We start from the raw sequence: 16,900 nt of genomic DNA, 5'->3' as shown, positions 1-16,900 counted from the left end.
AATGATTTTACCCTGGTGGGAGCTGAACAGGACAAACGCAAGGCAGCACACACACAGAATTAATTCATTGCGCCCCAAGTGTGGGAAGTTTGCATTTCCAGTCGGAACTGGCAAGATGAGAAGAAATTTGATACCAAGAGAGGTTGGGAAAAAAAAAAAAAAAAAAAGGGAAAGAAAAAAATCATGGCCAAAACAGCCATCCAAAGAACCCAGGCAAATGTAACAGGTGGTGACTGGGAGGTCTGCAAAAGTGAGATTCAACCACAAAGACTTCTGCTAGGTTTTCTGACTGAATGCAGCACAGACAATTGCTCAGCTATTAAGTGTTTTTGCTTAAACTTTCATACAACGTGGCACTCCTGTACTGTTTTTCATATTTTGTACTGTCTATCCCAGCTTTTACCCAAGTAATGGTCACATCAGAAGCTGGAACCACAGATTACTCTCCTAAGCGCTTTCTGGGCCTGGGAAGTGTTGGCAGTGCAAGGTTTTAGCCTTTAGTTCTTCAGAAGATGTAAACATATAAATGTCTAACACAGTTACAGCTTAACAGCTATAATGTGATGAATCTATTTTTTTATGAACACAGGATCCTTAGCCTCCAATTCTGCGTGGCTTTACAGCCAATTTCAGCAGCATTAGGTACAGAGGTCTTTTGTAACAGAATACCTCCATCCTCCTGCACACTAAGGGGGTTTTGGAGAACCTGACTAAAGCTCTGGTCTGGTGGCACAGTTCAGAATAAAAAGTGAGCCACATATGCAGGGATTTGGGAAGCTGGAAAGAGGCACCAGTTGCCCACGTACTGCAATGGACTCTAATACCAGTGTGACCTCAGCCTGCAGTCTTCAGCTGGAAGTGGATATTTGGGGGCTAAGCTTGCTGTGAGAGAAGATTTGGTTCCTAGCACTTGAGAGAAACTTCACTTGCACACACTCAGAATGTGGAAAACAAAAATGTTTACTGTAGTGTGAAGAATTTCACATTAACTTTGAGAATAGATACACAAGCTGTGGCAGGGATGAAATACAACAGGACTGCAAAAACATAGAATAGAAAATACTTTGGGCAATACTAAGATTCCCATCAAATTAACAATATAAACTGACATTTTAGATAAAATGGTGCTTTCAGAAATGCTTAGTCACCAAAACTGAAGAGTCCTAGGATTTTTACTACCACTTATTAGCATAATTATCAGACACTACTACTGCCTAACAGCTGCTGGCAAAACATGCCCCGTGCCCTTTCTAGTTTTATTGAACACTTTGTCTAGGGCATACTAAAATCCCAAGTCCCTTTAACAGTTATAAATCCCCACACAGTACAACCTACAGAGATGCTTAAGAACACATTGTCAATCTACACTGGCAATTCCTTTTCTTCATGCATATTTCAAGGGCAAACCCCTTATCATAATCGTCCTGGAAACATCTATGACTCCCATTTTTGAGGGAAAAAAACCAAAACAAAATACACTTAAAGTGCTGAAAAATAATACTTCACTTCTCAGGGAAGCAGAAGGGCAAGGGGCCAATCAACTCTTTTTGGTCACTGGAATCACCTGCAGAGTCCAAGTCAGACTCGGGAAGGTGTCTAGAAAGGGCCTCCCACTGTTGGGCATTATCATTCCCTTCCTGTCATCCGTCTGTTTGATAGGCTTTTAGAGGCATGACTCATTTTATCCTTTCTGTGAGCACCAAGGGAAGAGTGAAGGCTTTCAGACCCCACACATGCAACAGCTTTCCTGTATACAAAATATTTCTACAGTTTCAGCATAATACAGACCAATACAGATGTTTAAAGATTATGCCACTTGTACTCAAGAGATTGGTTGTATCTAAAGAGCATTTCAGTCTACAAAACCAAAGCCAAACCGCTCTCTGCAAAAGTCTGGCTTGAATTTCAGACCCCCGACTGGCATGAATTTACACGGGAACATTACTAGTTATTGCTTCAGCCAGGCTGCTACAAAACAATTTACAAAGTCTGTGAAATATGAGCACAGCTTAAACATTTGATAACTCGTCCAGCCTACAAAGGATTTACTGAATAAAAACTTCAGCCCTCCACATCAATTAAACTTCTTAGTGCATTTTTAAATTCTCAGAGTAAACGCTTAAGATTTGGCATATATTATTGGCACAACGTTCTTCAAACACTTAGAAGTTCATGTATAAATATTTAGACTCCCATTATTCAGGACGGGGCACGAGAAGGCCTCAGCCAATCTGGGCAGCTTTCCTGCCCGCGCATATTCCCTCTTTGATTTTCATGCACTGAAGGGAGAGCTGCTTCATTCGGTTATCCAGAGCCAGCCCTTCAGTGGAGCTGCTCCTGGTGCTGCTCCTATTCTTGTTCACTCTGTCGCTCGTCTTGTTCTCAGCCCCTTCTGCCCTATCCCCTGCAAAGAAAGGATTAAACTGGATGTTAAACCCGGATTTCATTCTGCAAGTTAAGCTTCAAGCAGGTGCTGCTGCAGCTTCCTTTGCCAAAGCACACAGAAATTACAGGAGCAGGAGCAAAATGCTTTAACGAAACCAAGTTGGCCTTCCAAGCCGTGCTCATCTTGTGCACTGCATTGGCAAATTAGTGAGAACAGCCTCAGGATGGAGCAGACAAGGGCAGTGGTAATCCTCTAGTCTGAATTAGTCAGCCAGGGCTGGCAGAGCCTGCAAGAAGCTCCTTCTGGCATGTTGTTTTTTTTTTTTTTTGGGTTTTTTTTTGGGTTGTTTTTTTTTTTTTTTTTTTTTAGTTTTTTGGTTTGTGGTTTTTTTTTTTTTTTTTTTTTTTTTTTTTTTTTTTTTTTTTTTTTTTTTTGTGGGGATTTTGTTGGGGTTTTTTTTTCCTCCCGGAAAGCAAGATTTTCAAAAAGCAGGACAATAATTTTAATAAATAAACTCAGATTTATACCTCCATATAAATGTACCATGAGAATCCCACTGATCACTTATTTAGTGAGAAATCTCAAAGCCCTGCACTATGACAGAACTGGGGAACATTCCCAGCCAGGAGAACAGTAATTAATACATTACAGACATCGGTGTTAACTTGGAGACACAGGGCCTTCCACAATTCCCCAAAGAAGACACCAGCAGCTCAGAGCATTCCCTGGCATATGCCTAGGGGAGCTGGGAAGCTTTTCCTGCTCCCTTTATGAAGCTGAAAAACACTGGCCCAGGGCGTATCCGGCTGTGCATACCTCTTTCAGCTTCACACTCGGGGGAGGAGGCCCCACTGCATTCGCTCCGGGGGCCCAGGACAGGGAAGATCATCCCGAACTCAGAGAGGGAGACAGGGCTGGGCAGATCCAGGCTTCCAGGTCGTGTTGCAGGAGGAAACTGAGTGGGCACGTCACAGGGACTCGTAGGACCAGAGCTGAAGCTGGACACTGACTGAGTTTCTGAATCTTCTTCAGACACAAAGCTGCTGCCGTTATCATCCTCAAACACTTCTGAAGCCACTGCAATGTTCAAAGAATATTCCAGTTAGTAACTCAGCCTCCTCTCCTGCACCTTCTCAGGCAAAGGCAGTTTTTCAGGTTTGCATCTTCCATACACGGACACACTAACTCACAGGCTGCTCCCTCTGTTTTTTTGCCCCCTGTGCAAAGCCTTAGCCTGGTTCTGCCCTGAGGAGCAGCACACCTGCCAGCCAGGCCATGGAAGGCCAGCTCTGCAGTAGCTACTGCTCCTCAGGCCAAGAAGCTCTTGGATTTTTACTGGCCCTGCTGGCCTCATTCACTTGTTGTCTTCAGTAGACAACTTAGGTTAGAGCCTAATTCCCTGTGTCTGCCTCCCCCAGCACTATCTTGATCCCAGCACAGCCTCCTGGTTATTTAAGGCACTAATTTGAAAGACACAAGTCCCAAGATTTCTTTTTGAATGAGGATCACCAAACAACACCAAAATTTAAAAAAGCCAAGTATATATATTCTTTTCCTTGCTTGTGTTTGCTGAGATCTGAATTCTAATTAAGCAAATCCACTCCAAACTGTCTGTCTAGATTAAGCTGCAGGGTCCTTATGAACAACAAGAGAAACCCATTAAAGAAGGCTCCATTTTGTGCACCACAAGGGTGTAGATTTGCTGAAATTCAGCACACTTCAGAGGCTCATTGCAGGATGTGGGGACCAAGGACTTCTGCACACAAGCAGTCCCACTGGGATCAGAAGGTTCTCTATGCACATCAGCCTCTACACAACACAAGTGTGTGCTGGATTCTTACTGGCCTTTAGAAGACCCAGACACAGCAAGACATCCACAGTGACCTGAGGTTATCTCCAATTCCTCCTTCTTGTGATTCCTGCCATTGTTAGCAAGGCTCAAAATCACCTTGGAAAAGCAGCAGGATCAAAGCAGCAGCATTAACAAAATGGCTCAAAGGAGAAGCTTCAAAGAAGTTCTTCTGTCACCTTGGCAGCCTGGGGCTCCAGCTGGACATGAAGGTGCCAGCAGAGGCTGCTGCTGCCATGGCTACGGCAGAGATGTTCAACCTCTTTCTGCTGGACTTGCAGATTGCAGAACTGCACTTACACGTTGCAAAACTGACCCAAAAGGCTTCAAACATAAAATGGATAACAACATTATCTACCTTCCTGAGTCCTCTCCAGGGCATTTCATACTCAGAGACAGCTTTTCTTGTGGTTTGGGTTTTGTTGTTTTGTTTCTAATGAAGTCAAATCTAAGACTGCAGAGGGGCCTTTCTTCTCACTTGTTGTGTTTCATCAATATATGGTGAGCAGTACAGTAACTATGGGGGGCAAAAGCAATAAAAGCTGTTTCCAATTAAAGTCCTCTGCTTGGCAAGAAGTGCTGACATCAGGCAGTCTACAAGCAGCACACCTTAAACTGCAGCTTCCTTTCCACCATCTAAATTCAGCCTAACACACAGGAGCATCTGCCAGGGCCAAGAAACTCTTGCTGATGACAGGTGTTTCATCCAACTCTGGCAGACAGAAATCAAGATATAAAAGGAAAGCTCTCCCCACATTACAGCGAGAAATTAATCCAGGCTATTTTATTATTTAATCCAGGCTGCTAGTCCTGCCCTGTCATACCCCATTTCTGTGTTGGCACCAGACACAAGCTGAAGTCCTTCCCCTCATGTCAGACTGTGCAACTCAAAGAGAGGGATGAGCACACATTGCTGGTCCTTGCCTGCAGCCTCAGCAGCAGCCAGGGGAGCCAGCAACTAATATTAATTAATATTAACTTTCCTGGCTCTTTCTGCCCCTATATCCCAGGTCCCTGAACTCTTTCAGCACAAAATATCCTAAAACTCAGTTATACCTCAGGCCTTCTGCATGAAGAGTGGGACTTGCAGGCATCCAAAAGAGGCAATTCCTGCCTAGGTTGAAAAGGATCAACCTCAGGAATTAAGGGTGGCAGAAGATAAGCAGCCATACTGGAACATGGCTGCATCAGCTGTCCAGACACAGTACTCATTGCTGCTGCTACTCAGGTCCCAGCTGCACAGTACTGAGTGAGAGAGCTCAAACACATCCTGCCATTGCAGAGGGCAGAGGCCAGCCCAGGGCTGCCTCCCAGCTCCCATGGCTCACACAAGGCTCTACCATGGACCTACAAGGCCTCAGTGCCAGTACACACTGTTATCTATGGGGAAATTGCATCTCCTGCCTTTGGGCACCAGGGTTGTGCAATCATGAACTCTTGCAATCCTGACCTGGACTTTTCCCTACTGAGACAAAGCTGAAATACAAATTAAACTGGAATTTGTGGGACTAGGCACCAAGAAAAAGACTTTCTGCATCAAGAAGGGGAAAAAATGTCCAGGAAGGAGGCAAAAGTAGGCCACATGTACTGTCCATCTACCAACTTTCACCCAGAGCCAGGACAAATGCAAACTCACCATACAACAGACTTTGCAACACAAGGTCCCCGTGTGCCACCAGAAAGCAGAGGTTACCTTGCTTGTCTGGAGCTTCTTTGGAGGTTGTTACTGTCACCCATTTCTCCTACAGAGCCCCTCAGCACACTGCAGTAGCATACTGCTGCTTCTTCACTTCCCTTGTTCACACCACACATGCTCTGCTGAAATCACACCCTGGCAAAAGACTCTGCAGCACAAAGGAGCTTATCCTTACATGCTTCCATGAAAGCATCACACCTTTCTGTACTACTGTAGCCACAACTTCAGCTCCCTCTGCCACAGGCCCAGCACTGGAAGACAAGCACTTCATCCAAAAGGTCTGTTCCCAGATTGGCTGAATGATCTGTGACAGCCTGACACCACCCCAGGCGAGTCACTCCCAGCAGCACCACTGGTGTAAAATTAGACACACACTTTGAAGTGTTTAATTTTGCTCCTTTCGTACAGCACTGTACAAAAAAACTACAAGCACATTAAGGGAATGGCTGATGCACTTTAACTCGTTACCCTTCCCCTTGAAAACTGGCTATTAAAGAATGTAATCAACTCCTGCAATAACAAGAAGCATGACAACTTAGCCACAGTCCCACATCAGCCAGCAAATTTCAAAACTGCAGAATCCACAGAACAACCCTAATGTCAGCATTTCTTACGATGCCCACAGGATATTCCCAAGCACAGCAGTGCTCTGTACTCACTGGAGATGGTGTCTGACTCCGGTTTACTCGCTGACAGGTCTTCCACAGAGGTGTTGCTCCCCTCGGCACCCACGCCACATCCTCGGGGCCCCATGGCAGTGGACCTTCTCCTCTCATGAATCTCATCTGAGATCATCTCCAGATTTTTCAAGGCAGTCTTATACTCTCCCTTTGCCAGGGCCAGTTTGGCCTGCAGGTCATCCACTGTTTTCTTCAGTTGCTAACAAGGGAGACAGGTATTAGATGGACTTTTACTACAAACAAGGCACAGCACACAGTTCCCTGTTATGTGTCCAGGTGCCTTGGTTCTGCACAGGCAAGCACAAACTGGAGCTGGTATCTGCAGGATGGGAAAGTTCAGAATTCAGAAGCACTCTGGCACAAGCAGTGACACTTGTGAAAGTGACATCAGCAAGGCCAACCATGGGAGCCAGGGGCTGGGACTGCCTCTGGAGTGCACAGAGCTGAGACCCTGTCAAGACATGAACTTGCAGGATCTCTCCTTAACAGGAATGCAGCTCTCAGCTATGTCACTGCTTATCCCAGAACCACCCTAAAGGTTTGTTGGCAGCCCCTGTCTGCAGGGCACAGCAGGGCTGGGAGTCACCTCTGAGGGGGCTCCAGCCTCACTCTCTGCTGAGCACCAAACCCATCACTTCTGCTCACTAAACCTGCAGAACAGAAAGCAGCAAACCTCAAACCCTGACAGCTGTAATACAGCAGTTCCTGCGTCCCCAGGCACCACCCTACAGCAAAGGCGTAAGTGTTGTACATCCCATTTGCCAAGGGGAAACATTCTTGTGTGTCTGTAGCTCTCTCAATGCTGGTTTTTACTGTGCATTCAAAGCAATCTGTGCTGTCTTTTTTCACACAATCACCTTGCTTCAGGAGGGCACTGAGCAGCTGCCATGGAGAAGCAATAGGCCCTCAAACAGTGCGCCTTTGCCCATGGAAAAAAGGGAATTTCTCAAAAGATGCTTCCAGGCAGATGGGATTATTGGCCTGGCACCCAGCCCAGGACAGGCAAGGGTTCAGCCTGATGCAGCAGCAGCTGCAGGCAGGCAAGGCATGGCAGAGCAGGAGAGGGCTCTCAAACCTGGAACCTGGCAAGGAGAAAGGTGCACACCAGTCCCTGAGGCTTACAGAATGCTGTTGAATCTCAGGCAGCCCAGGGAAGGGCTCACAAAACCATTGTGGGATACACCCTGCACCCCAGACAAGGAATGGGAATCCTTTTCTACCTAGGGTCCTACTGACCCAGCACCCCACCGGAGCTTTCCTGCACCCAGGGCCAGCAGTCCAAGGCGATGTGCTCCACTTAAACCCATCTCACACAACAGCAGCACTGGCCACTACTCTCCAACTGTGAGGAGCCAGGCTCCCAGTTTTGGGAACCACATGCAGCAAAAGTCACTCAAGTAGAAAGAGAGTGATTCTTGCATTTGAATTTGTAGAGTTACTCTGCCCTCCCATCCCTGGCAGCTCCAAGACTGGCTGTAATAGCAGGGATTACCATCCCACACTGAACTGCCAGGACTGCCCCAGGGCCACTGTGCCCTGCAAGGCATGTGCAATGCACAGGCACTGGCCAGACTTTGCTGCACCACACAGAATGCAGTGCAGAGATGCCAAAAAGCCCTGGAAGCCTATCCAGCCAGACCCCAAACCCCTCTTATGTCAAATCCCAAATTCACATCTGCACGATATTTGAGTACTGCAAGCAAGTTACTTATTCTCTTAATTGATCCAACCAGTGAACATAAAAGAGCACCCCAAGTAGAGTTTAACAGTCTGAAGCATAAAACACAGAGGGAAAAAAATGAAACCCACAACAAACAAATAAATCCCAGACACATTAAACTACAAGAAGCAAAGATAGTAAAACTGTACTCTTTTGGTTCTGACAGAGTTCAAACACTTATTTCACACAAGGAAACAAAGACTCTCTTAGCCTTTTATCTTTAAAATGTGCTTAGCAAATTGCTCAAGAGGTTTTGAATTGGTTTTGTATAGAAACACAACATAGTTGTCAGAGCACTTTAGATGTAATTTCAGTATTTACTGTAAGCAGTAAAGAGATTCAGATGGATCTGAATTACATACGTACCTCTAGTTGGACATAGTACTTCGCCTTGAGTTCAAAATAAGGTCTGTGGAAAAACAAAGAACAGTTGTTTACAATCACTGGGACTGAATGCAATGTACTGGTGTGGGAGTTGCTCTCTTTATAGCACTAACACAGCTATTTTGTGTATCACTGCAATCCCAAGAGACCACTATCCAGATGATGGAACACCTACACATGCTCTCAGTGTCTCTGTCTTACTCCTCAATGCATCTATTTCTCATGGGTCTTTTGACCTAAATACAAATCGCAAAATTCCACTTTTTGGAGTTGACACCATAATTCCTCCAGGCCTAGATTCTGCAAGATATTTAAATGTAACATCCAGCTTCAGGCATAGGCATCCTCTCTCTACCCAGCTAACTTCTGAGCCCACGGCACATGTAAATTCCTACAGAAGGTGAACCTGCTCCATGTTCAGGTGTGGGGGGTGAAGGGGCAGTTCTTGGGTTTTCCAGTGAAGGAGAGGGTGTGAAAAGAGGTCAGAGCACCACATACAAGGACACAGCACCTCCCAACAGCGGCCCACCAGGCACTTCCCTAAACTTGCTAATAAGGATGCAAGAGGACAGGAGTATAAAAGGTGCAGTAACAAAGCCTAGAAACCACTTTCCACCCTCCGAGTTTTGAAGCCCTAAAACCACTGTCATCTGATACAACACTGAGCAGGAAAGGAGAAAAAAAAAAAAAAAAAAAAAAAGCTCTATTATTTCAGCAGGCCTCACTACCATCCTCCTCTCTCAGATGCTCTCCTGGAAAGTGGGGGAGAGATAAACAATCAGATCTGGCTTTATATGAAATAGAATGTGAAGTACCCTTGTGTTTCTACCCTGACAGCAAGGCTCTTCTGAGCTATAAGCCCTATGCAGCAGCATTTTGGACTGTGCACTAGAATTCAGGAGTGTGACACTGTGGCTTTCTGATCAATCCTATATTCTTTGAAGGGTTGAATTCACTACACAGTCACGCACAAAATAACTGAGTTGTGTTTCCATTAGAGTAGGTTATTTCCAGCTCTGATATTTCTAAGCACCCTCCCACCATCACCAGGGACACATAGCCAAGTCTTGATGCTTCCAGTGACACTGACCCAGCCACAGCACACCTCTGTCTTCCCTTAGTGGGACATCACCCTGCCAAAGGCTACACAGATGCCCCTGCCAGGCCAAATAAAACACTGCAGTGGAGAATTTGGATCCAACAGACAAAGGACTCCTACAGCCATACCCCAAAGCAATGGTAGCACACAGACATTGACAGAATGGTGTTGCAGGGAAACACAGGCAGGGAAAGCAGTGAAACCCACTCGCCTCAAAGGACCTGATTTTCAACCTTCCTTATCCTGGTGCAAGTTGGAAGAGAACAACCAGGCTTGAGTCCTAACCTCCCACAAGCCTTGGGAAAAGTCTCCTCTCTATCAGTGATAAGCACATGTGTGTTTGTATGGTGTGAAAAAACAATACATACATGCATATGCGTGTACACACAAATACATACACATGCACATACAAGGAGGAATGATTACTTGCAACAGGTAGGAAAAACACCACCTCAGCCACTGAAGGGAGACAAAGAGCTTGACAGGCAGAAGCTCACCCGTAAACACTCCTGCTCCCTCATGGTTCACACACAGCCAGCCTGATGCCAGCAGGAACCAGGGCACTGGCAGGAAAGGCACTCCCATGTCCTGGGGTCACTGCACTCCCTGATATCCATGGCCCTGTCACCACTGAGGGCTGGTCTGTAACTCAGCAGGGTGGGAGTCAGTGGCTCCCACCACTGGGATGCAAGAGCTGTCCTACATCACTGGCTGGCTGAGCCCCGGGCACTACACAGACGAAGTGCTCTTCAAGTAGATGACAGGAAGAGTGAAAGGCACTTTGCCCAAGTCACCAGAGCAGAAAGTGACTTCCAAAAACAAGCTAACACAGGGAAGTTCATTATCCTACAGCTCAGAGGCACTGGGCCAGAAGATCTGTAACTGTAAAGAACATGTAGCCGTATGCACATTCACAGATCACAAGCAAGTAAGCACCCAAAAACTAAATTAAAAGCAAAACCAAAACATAACTATCCAATAATCCTTTGCTCATCAGCTTTACATGGCAAATCATCTAAATGACTTTCCTCCAGGATGCCCCAGTCTTGCTTTCAAAATAGTAATGCTTTAAGCATCTTAATCCCAATGAAGCAAGGAGCAAATGCAAATCATTTTCTGCCTGAAAGAGAGCAACTCATTCAGTGTGTCTATCCACAAGTTGAAAGAGAAGATGAACAGAAGGCCAGAAAGGCCTAAATATTACAGCCAGTGTTCCCACAGCACCCAGGGAGAGCAGGATGCTGGTGTTAAATCCTTCCAGCTAGAGGAAAATCCGTCCAGCTAGAAAAGCAGCTAGAGGCCAGCTACACCCTACAATACAAACAGCTGCAGATTCAGCAGCCTCATTTCCCAGTTTCTGTAGTCACTTGACAGCACTGATGTTTTCAGCTCAGCTGCAATTTTCCTTTATGTGAAAATTGCAATGTTGAGAGATGACTGACCTTTCCAACATCCCTATGTAGCATAACTTCAAAGACATCCACAACTGTTTGTGCCACCAGGCATCTTTCACGTCAGTACTAGGTTAGAAGTGGCAATTCTGTACACCCTTTATTAAAGGATCTCCAAAACACCCTACCTAGATGGTTTGTGCTGCAGTTAGCCCTGCTGTGAGACAGAAGAATACACTGGGATCCTTCCACAACAGTGGAAACCAGCTTAGCTCAAGAAGAATGACACAAGACACCCCTCTGAGGGTAGTTCCAGCAAAGAAATGAAAACTCAGAGGCACGTCACATAAGAGGCAGCTGGGACACCAGGCTCCACACCAGCATAAAAAGGTATGTAGGACCCCACTGACAACTTAATTATGGTCTTTATTTTAAATGTTATTGCAAGGAAGGAACTCCTGGCAGCCAAAGCTGTTCTCAGATACTGCCCTTAACCAGAGGAATCTGTCATTTAGTGATCTGATGACGGTTTTCACAGCCCCTGTGCAGTGCTAGACAAACAGCATGCAGCTCATTCTAGGAAGTCACACCACTACACTGTTTCACCAAACATGCTTGAATCTTGCTTGAGAAGTGCTAGTCCTTTCTTGAATTGAGCAAACACCATCGAAATAGATTTTTAGTTGACCGATTTCACCAAAAAGTAATTTTTAGATAGAGGAGATTAAAAGCTGAATACTGTAAGCAGATTGTTTAGACAAGCCACAGTCTGGTAATATTAAAAAAAAAAAAAAGACTGTGAAATATAAAGAGGATTAAGAATTGGTTGTAAACAGGGCCAAAATTTTTAACAGGTTCTGGGCAAAAAGCTGTTTCACTTCTCCGCAACAGAGCCAAACGGCACAGCAAATGCAGGCACAATTATTAATGACACGAGCTGCTTAGCTATGCCTTCTCAAGGGTGTTTCGTTCTCCCAGAACAGCTCTCACACAGCTTTCCCATGGCAGCAGCAGGAAGTAAACAAGCCTCGTGTTCAGCATCTTACACCCCTGCAGTCTCACACCTTTCAGCTTTCTGTCATTTGCTTTGTTGCTCTCCTAACTAAAAATAAGAACTGTGAACAATCCTAGGCTGTGAAACATCCACACAGAACTCTGCAGACACACCTGTGCGGATCCCATGCACCTGTTCTTCAAATCACACACCACAAAGGAGTTCACTGCACCAGAACAAGACCAAGATGCTGCTCAGAGAAGGTTTCTTATCCCATGTAGTTCACCAGTCCATCAAGTCGAGTGTTTCAAAAGACACTTAGAAGGACAACAAGGACAAATACCAGTACCAATTGTGCTGTGAGGCTGCTACACACAGAGAGGAACCCAAAAAGCAATACACTTTCCAAGTTCAAAAACCCCACAGAATAGGTATTTCCTCTAAACAGTTTGCACCATTAAATTCCTCTCCAAACATGAAACATACTTTGATTTATTGATGGCTCTTTTCAGCTTCTTCTCCAGTTGTTTCATCCTTCCCATGGCAGCATTGTATTTGGCTGCAGTCTCCTTGTGAACCAACTCACTTCTCGTTTTGGTCTGTTCTGCCTCCATGACCTTCAAGAGGGGGGAAAAAACAGGTTGAGCAGCAAGATACAATGATCCACTTCTTATCTTTTCAATTAACAGCAATTTTATAATCTCTCCAATCAGCTCATGGCAGGAAAGTGAGGGTATAGAAAAAATTACTTCCAGTGAACCTACTTAAAAGTCTTTCCCGAAGAGAGCAGCAAGTCTTCAAACACTGTGTAAATTATGACAAAGGTGTTACACCTTGTTACAAAATCTCTTTTACAGGAATTTCAGAAGACCCTCAGCTTGTGGGATTATCCATTTTTTAACCTAGTTAGATATTCACAAGTGGAGCAACATTAGCAGAAGTCCCCCAGTTACATTCAACAGCAATGTTTCTGTTTCCTCCTGCTTCTCTCCCAGGAACTGGCGTTTCCCAGCAGAGAGCTTGGTCAGCTCAGCTGCAGCAGCCCCATCACTCTGGAAAGGGCTGAACACCAACCACAGCAGAGGGAAGACTCGAATACAGTTTGGCCTGAATAACCCGTCACTAGAAAACTGTGTCCAAGATGGTTCTTCTCTTAAAACAGCTGACATGCCTGAAATCACAGTTTCAACACTGAAAGTGCAAAGGTTCAAGCCCTGAGCTGCCACCCCCATGATGCACATAAGGAAAGTTATGCTGACAACCAGCCCCTATCCTCATTTATCAAGATATCTAGAACACAAGTTTGCTAAGGAGAAGCTGAGGGAGCTGGGGGTGTTTAGCCTGGAGAAAAGGAGGCTCAGGGAGACCTTACAACCCTCTACAACCCCCTGAAAGGAGGGTGTAGTCAGGTGGGAATCGGCCTCTTCTCCCCAATAAAAAGCTACAGGAAAGAGCAAAGGGCTTCCAGTTGCTCCAGGGGTAGTTTAGATTTAGGATATTAGGATTTTAGGATATTTAGGATATTAGGAAATTTTTTTTTCACTGAAAGGGTTGTCAAACATTGGGAGAAGGAAAGTACATGTCTCTCCATTAGCTGAACTCTGGTATCACACAGCCACACCTAATTTTATCCAGGGTACTTTTATTGTCCAGATTTGAGATGTCAGAGGTATAAGTCAGCAAATGTGTTTTATTTAGAGCACTGGCAGTCAAGATCCAGATTTTTTTCAAGTCAGAAAAGTGGTGACATCTCTTTGTTGGTCTGGCAATGAGGGGAAAGCAGGTGATTTCTTTTTAAGCTTCCTGTTTTGGAGCTATGAAGGTATTCATACAAAAAAATGGCAGAACTTGATTTTCTCCAGTACTGGAATTTGGAATGCCTCAGCTGTGATACCAACTACTCTGCAACTTTACACAAATTTGCTCCACCTGGCTCCTACTCCCAGACTGTGCATCTGAGCTCTCATACACTGAGAGAATATTCAAAATAGCTTGATTTTAAATAACCTCACCCACAAAGCTCTAATTTTTTGAAAAAGTGTGCTAGTCCTCCCAACCCTCAGGCTGGGAGGAGCAAGGAAAAGAGATGGTCAACTCTGACTCACTTGGATCGCTGCTCCTCTCAGGGGAAACTGACATATTGTCCTTTCTAATGCCTAAATGAAGGATTAAAGCTGCCAAAGCCATCAGCATCAACTTGGAGCTCTTGCTGCTCCAACTGGAGGCTACTTTTTGCTCATCTGCACACCCCACTCATTATTAAAGGAATTGCTACAGAACTTTAAACTATGAGAAATAAAAGTTTTCAAAAGATCTTTTGATCAGATACAAAATAATATATTCAACTCCAACATCCTTCAACTTTCTCATATATATATATAAGGCATCCATTTTCAAAGAAAGAGAAAAAAGGAAAAAAAAATCTATCAGGCTTGTAACATAATCTCTCCTGCACCCTGAAAAATAAACTGCAGCCTCTTGTCTCAAACAACTGTTTTAAAGCCAGTTGGTGTGACAACTTGCCTTAGTGAAACATGTCAGACAAGGCTGGTTTTAACGTGGAAGTCTCTTAAATTAAACTGCAGTCTCCAAAGACTGCACAGAAGGTGGTTCATCTTCTTTCTGGTGTGGCAAGGAATCTGCAATTTAAAAATGCCGTAAGCTACAAAATAATGGAGCAACTGGAATTTGCCAATGCTCATGTCAGTTACATGTCAGTCCCTCACATCCATTCTTGGGGCAAAATTAGCATAAACTTTGATATCTGGGAAAAATCACACGATAAGTACGACCAACACCACGGCTGTAAAGCAGGTTAGGTGTCCAGTATTGTGCTGGTTTTTCAAATGTTTCGTATCAAACATTACAGAAATGCTGAATCCTGCAGAACTGGCATTTGAGAATGACAAGATTGCAAACGCCTCAAAATATCTGACAAAATGTGGAATCTCCCGCCAGCCATATATACCCATGTTCATTACCCTTTCCAGAAAGAAAGGGGAGGGAAAAAGGCTATACTTCATCCTTTTGAGAAATCAGTGATGGAAGAAAATCCCTCTCTCCCCTTACACCCTTGTTTTCCTGTGGGAATTCTGTCCTCATGCTCACATTATCCACACAAGTGTGCAGATACAGCCTGCCCTCTTTCCTGGGACAGCCGCTCAAGGTGCATGCCCGAGGCTGAGGATAATGCCTGGGCGACTGCAAGATGCCTCTGCAAAGATCCATCACCTGCCAAGATGCATTTAAGAACTTCATTCAAACAAGAAGAAACAAAAGATCTTCCACCCCGCCACAAAAGCCAAACAGCCTTTAAATGGAGAAGCTGTCCATCAGGGCTGGCAGACAGAAACAAACTGCAAACGATGCTGCCAACTCTGCAGCTGGGAAGTTCAGTATAAGACCAGCTAGGCAAACTTCTCACTCCTTAAGAAGGCTTAGAAAAAGACAGACAGGTTTGTGTAGGAAAGAAGTACTTTTTATTAGAGCTAATAATACATTTGGTGAAAAAACTGCAGTGTCACATGGACTTGTGAAACAAGCTCTTGGCCACAGTTCCCAAATAAGCTGGTTTGTCTAACCCAAGTGCTTCTACCACCCACCGTGCTTTGTAGATGCTCCTAAGCCATCACAGATGCAACAGCATCACTTAGAAAAAGGCAGACAAAAGGGAGGATGATACCTCTTCAAACAAAGGCTGCTCGAGACACATCTCACCATCTCACCTCCTGACACTGTACCTGCCTTTCAGTTCACCCTCAGGGTGAGCACAGGACAAACTCTTGGACAAAAACACCCAAAGTGGATGAACTTCCAGGAATCCCATACAACCATCAGACACTCCTGTAGCCCTTGCCTGTCCCTAACTACTGGATCACCTACTCCAGGCAGAACTCACTCTCCCAGGAAGCACAGGCTACAAGATGCAAGTAATGGGAAACAAAGCAGGCAAAATGCCTCAACACAGGGATTGATCAAATCCTCTTCTCTCCTCATCTATTCTCTATTTCCTACTCAGTTGTCTGGAAAAGGAAGGTCAGTGTAGAGTATATATTTACTATCAGTAAGTCTGTACAAGTAGCTTTGTTCCACCCAAAATGTTTCCATAATCAGAAGTAAAAATGGACTCCAGGTGATATCTCAGTAATAATACCAACAGATGCAAAAGAACAATTTTACCAATGGAGTTGTGCAAAGCTGACCATCTAAGCCAGAGAATTACTCTGGAGGACTGTTTATTTCAGAAAACGTTAAATTGATTGTTCTTCTAGGGGAAGAATTAAAAATAAAGGAAACAGACAATGCAGAATCAGTAAACCAGGAGGAAATAATCAACAATACAAGGGATTGCAAAAAATCACTGCATTTCCAGGATAAAGTGACAGAGAGATCTGGACAAGGAAAGATGAGGGTTTTTTGTTGTTTCTTTCACAGACTTTTCTTCTCCTCCTTTTTCCTCTAAGTTTTTCTAGCTGCAGGAAGTATCTCTCCTCTCTACATCACGAAAGCACCCACACACTTTACACTGACAGATGGTACTTCACAGCGTAATATCAAAGGGAGCTTCACAAGCCAAATTAATCCAAGGGGGAGCATGCCTCCTCCCTCTTTACTCTCCCCTCATCCTCTCCTTTTTAAAATGTCTCATGATCAAGAGTCAAAACATTTCTTCTCCCTGCCAGAATTTATGAACTCAACATA

At 44.7% G+C, this 16,900-nt stretch overlaps 1 protein-coding gene across 1 annotated transcript in view; it reads right to left on the bottom strand.

Moving 5' to 3' along the window:
• Positions 1–942: 942 nt before the first annotated feature.
• The window catches only part of SH3BP5 (SH3 domain binding protein 5), a 51,796-nt gene continuing 35,838 nt past the window's right edge, over positions 943–16,900 (bottom strand). Inside the window, exons 5-9 of the mRNA XM_083874666.1 lie at positions 12,686–12,816; positions 8,698–8,740; positions 6,591–6,810; positions 3,203–3,463; positions 943–2,404 (exon numbers count right to left, since the gene is read on the bottom strand). Of these exons, the coding sequence (XP_083730792.1) occupies positions 2,223–2,404; positions 3,203–3,463; positions 6,591–6,810; positions 8,698–8,740; positions 12,686–12,816 (837 nt within the window). The 3' untranslated portion in view covers positions 943–2,222. The remainder of the gene's footprint in view (positions 2,405–3,202; positions 3,464–6,590; positions 6,811–8,697; positions 8,741–12,685; positions 12,817–16,900) is intronic.

Source organism: Zosterops lateralis (genome assembly GCF_965231275.1).
Source record: "Zosterops lateralis genome assembly, chromosome: 1".
Lineage (NCBI taxonomy): Eukaryota > Metazoa > Chordata > Aves > Passeriformes > Zosteropidae > Zosterops > Zosterops lateralis.
Note: the sequence above shows the minus strand (reverse complement) of the source record. Positions and strands in the feature narration are given on the sequence as shown.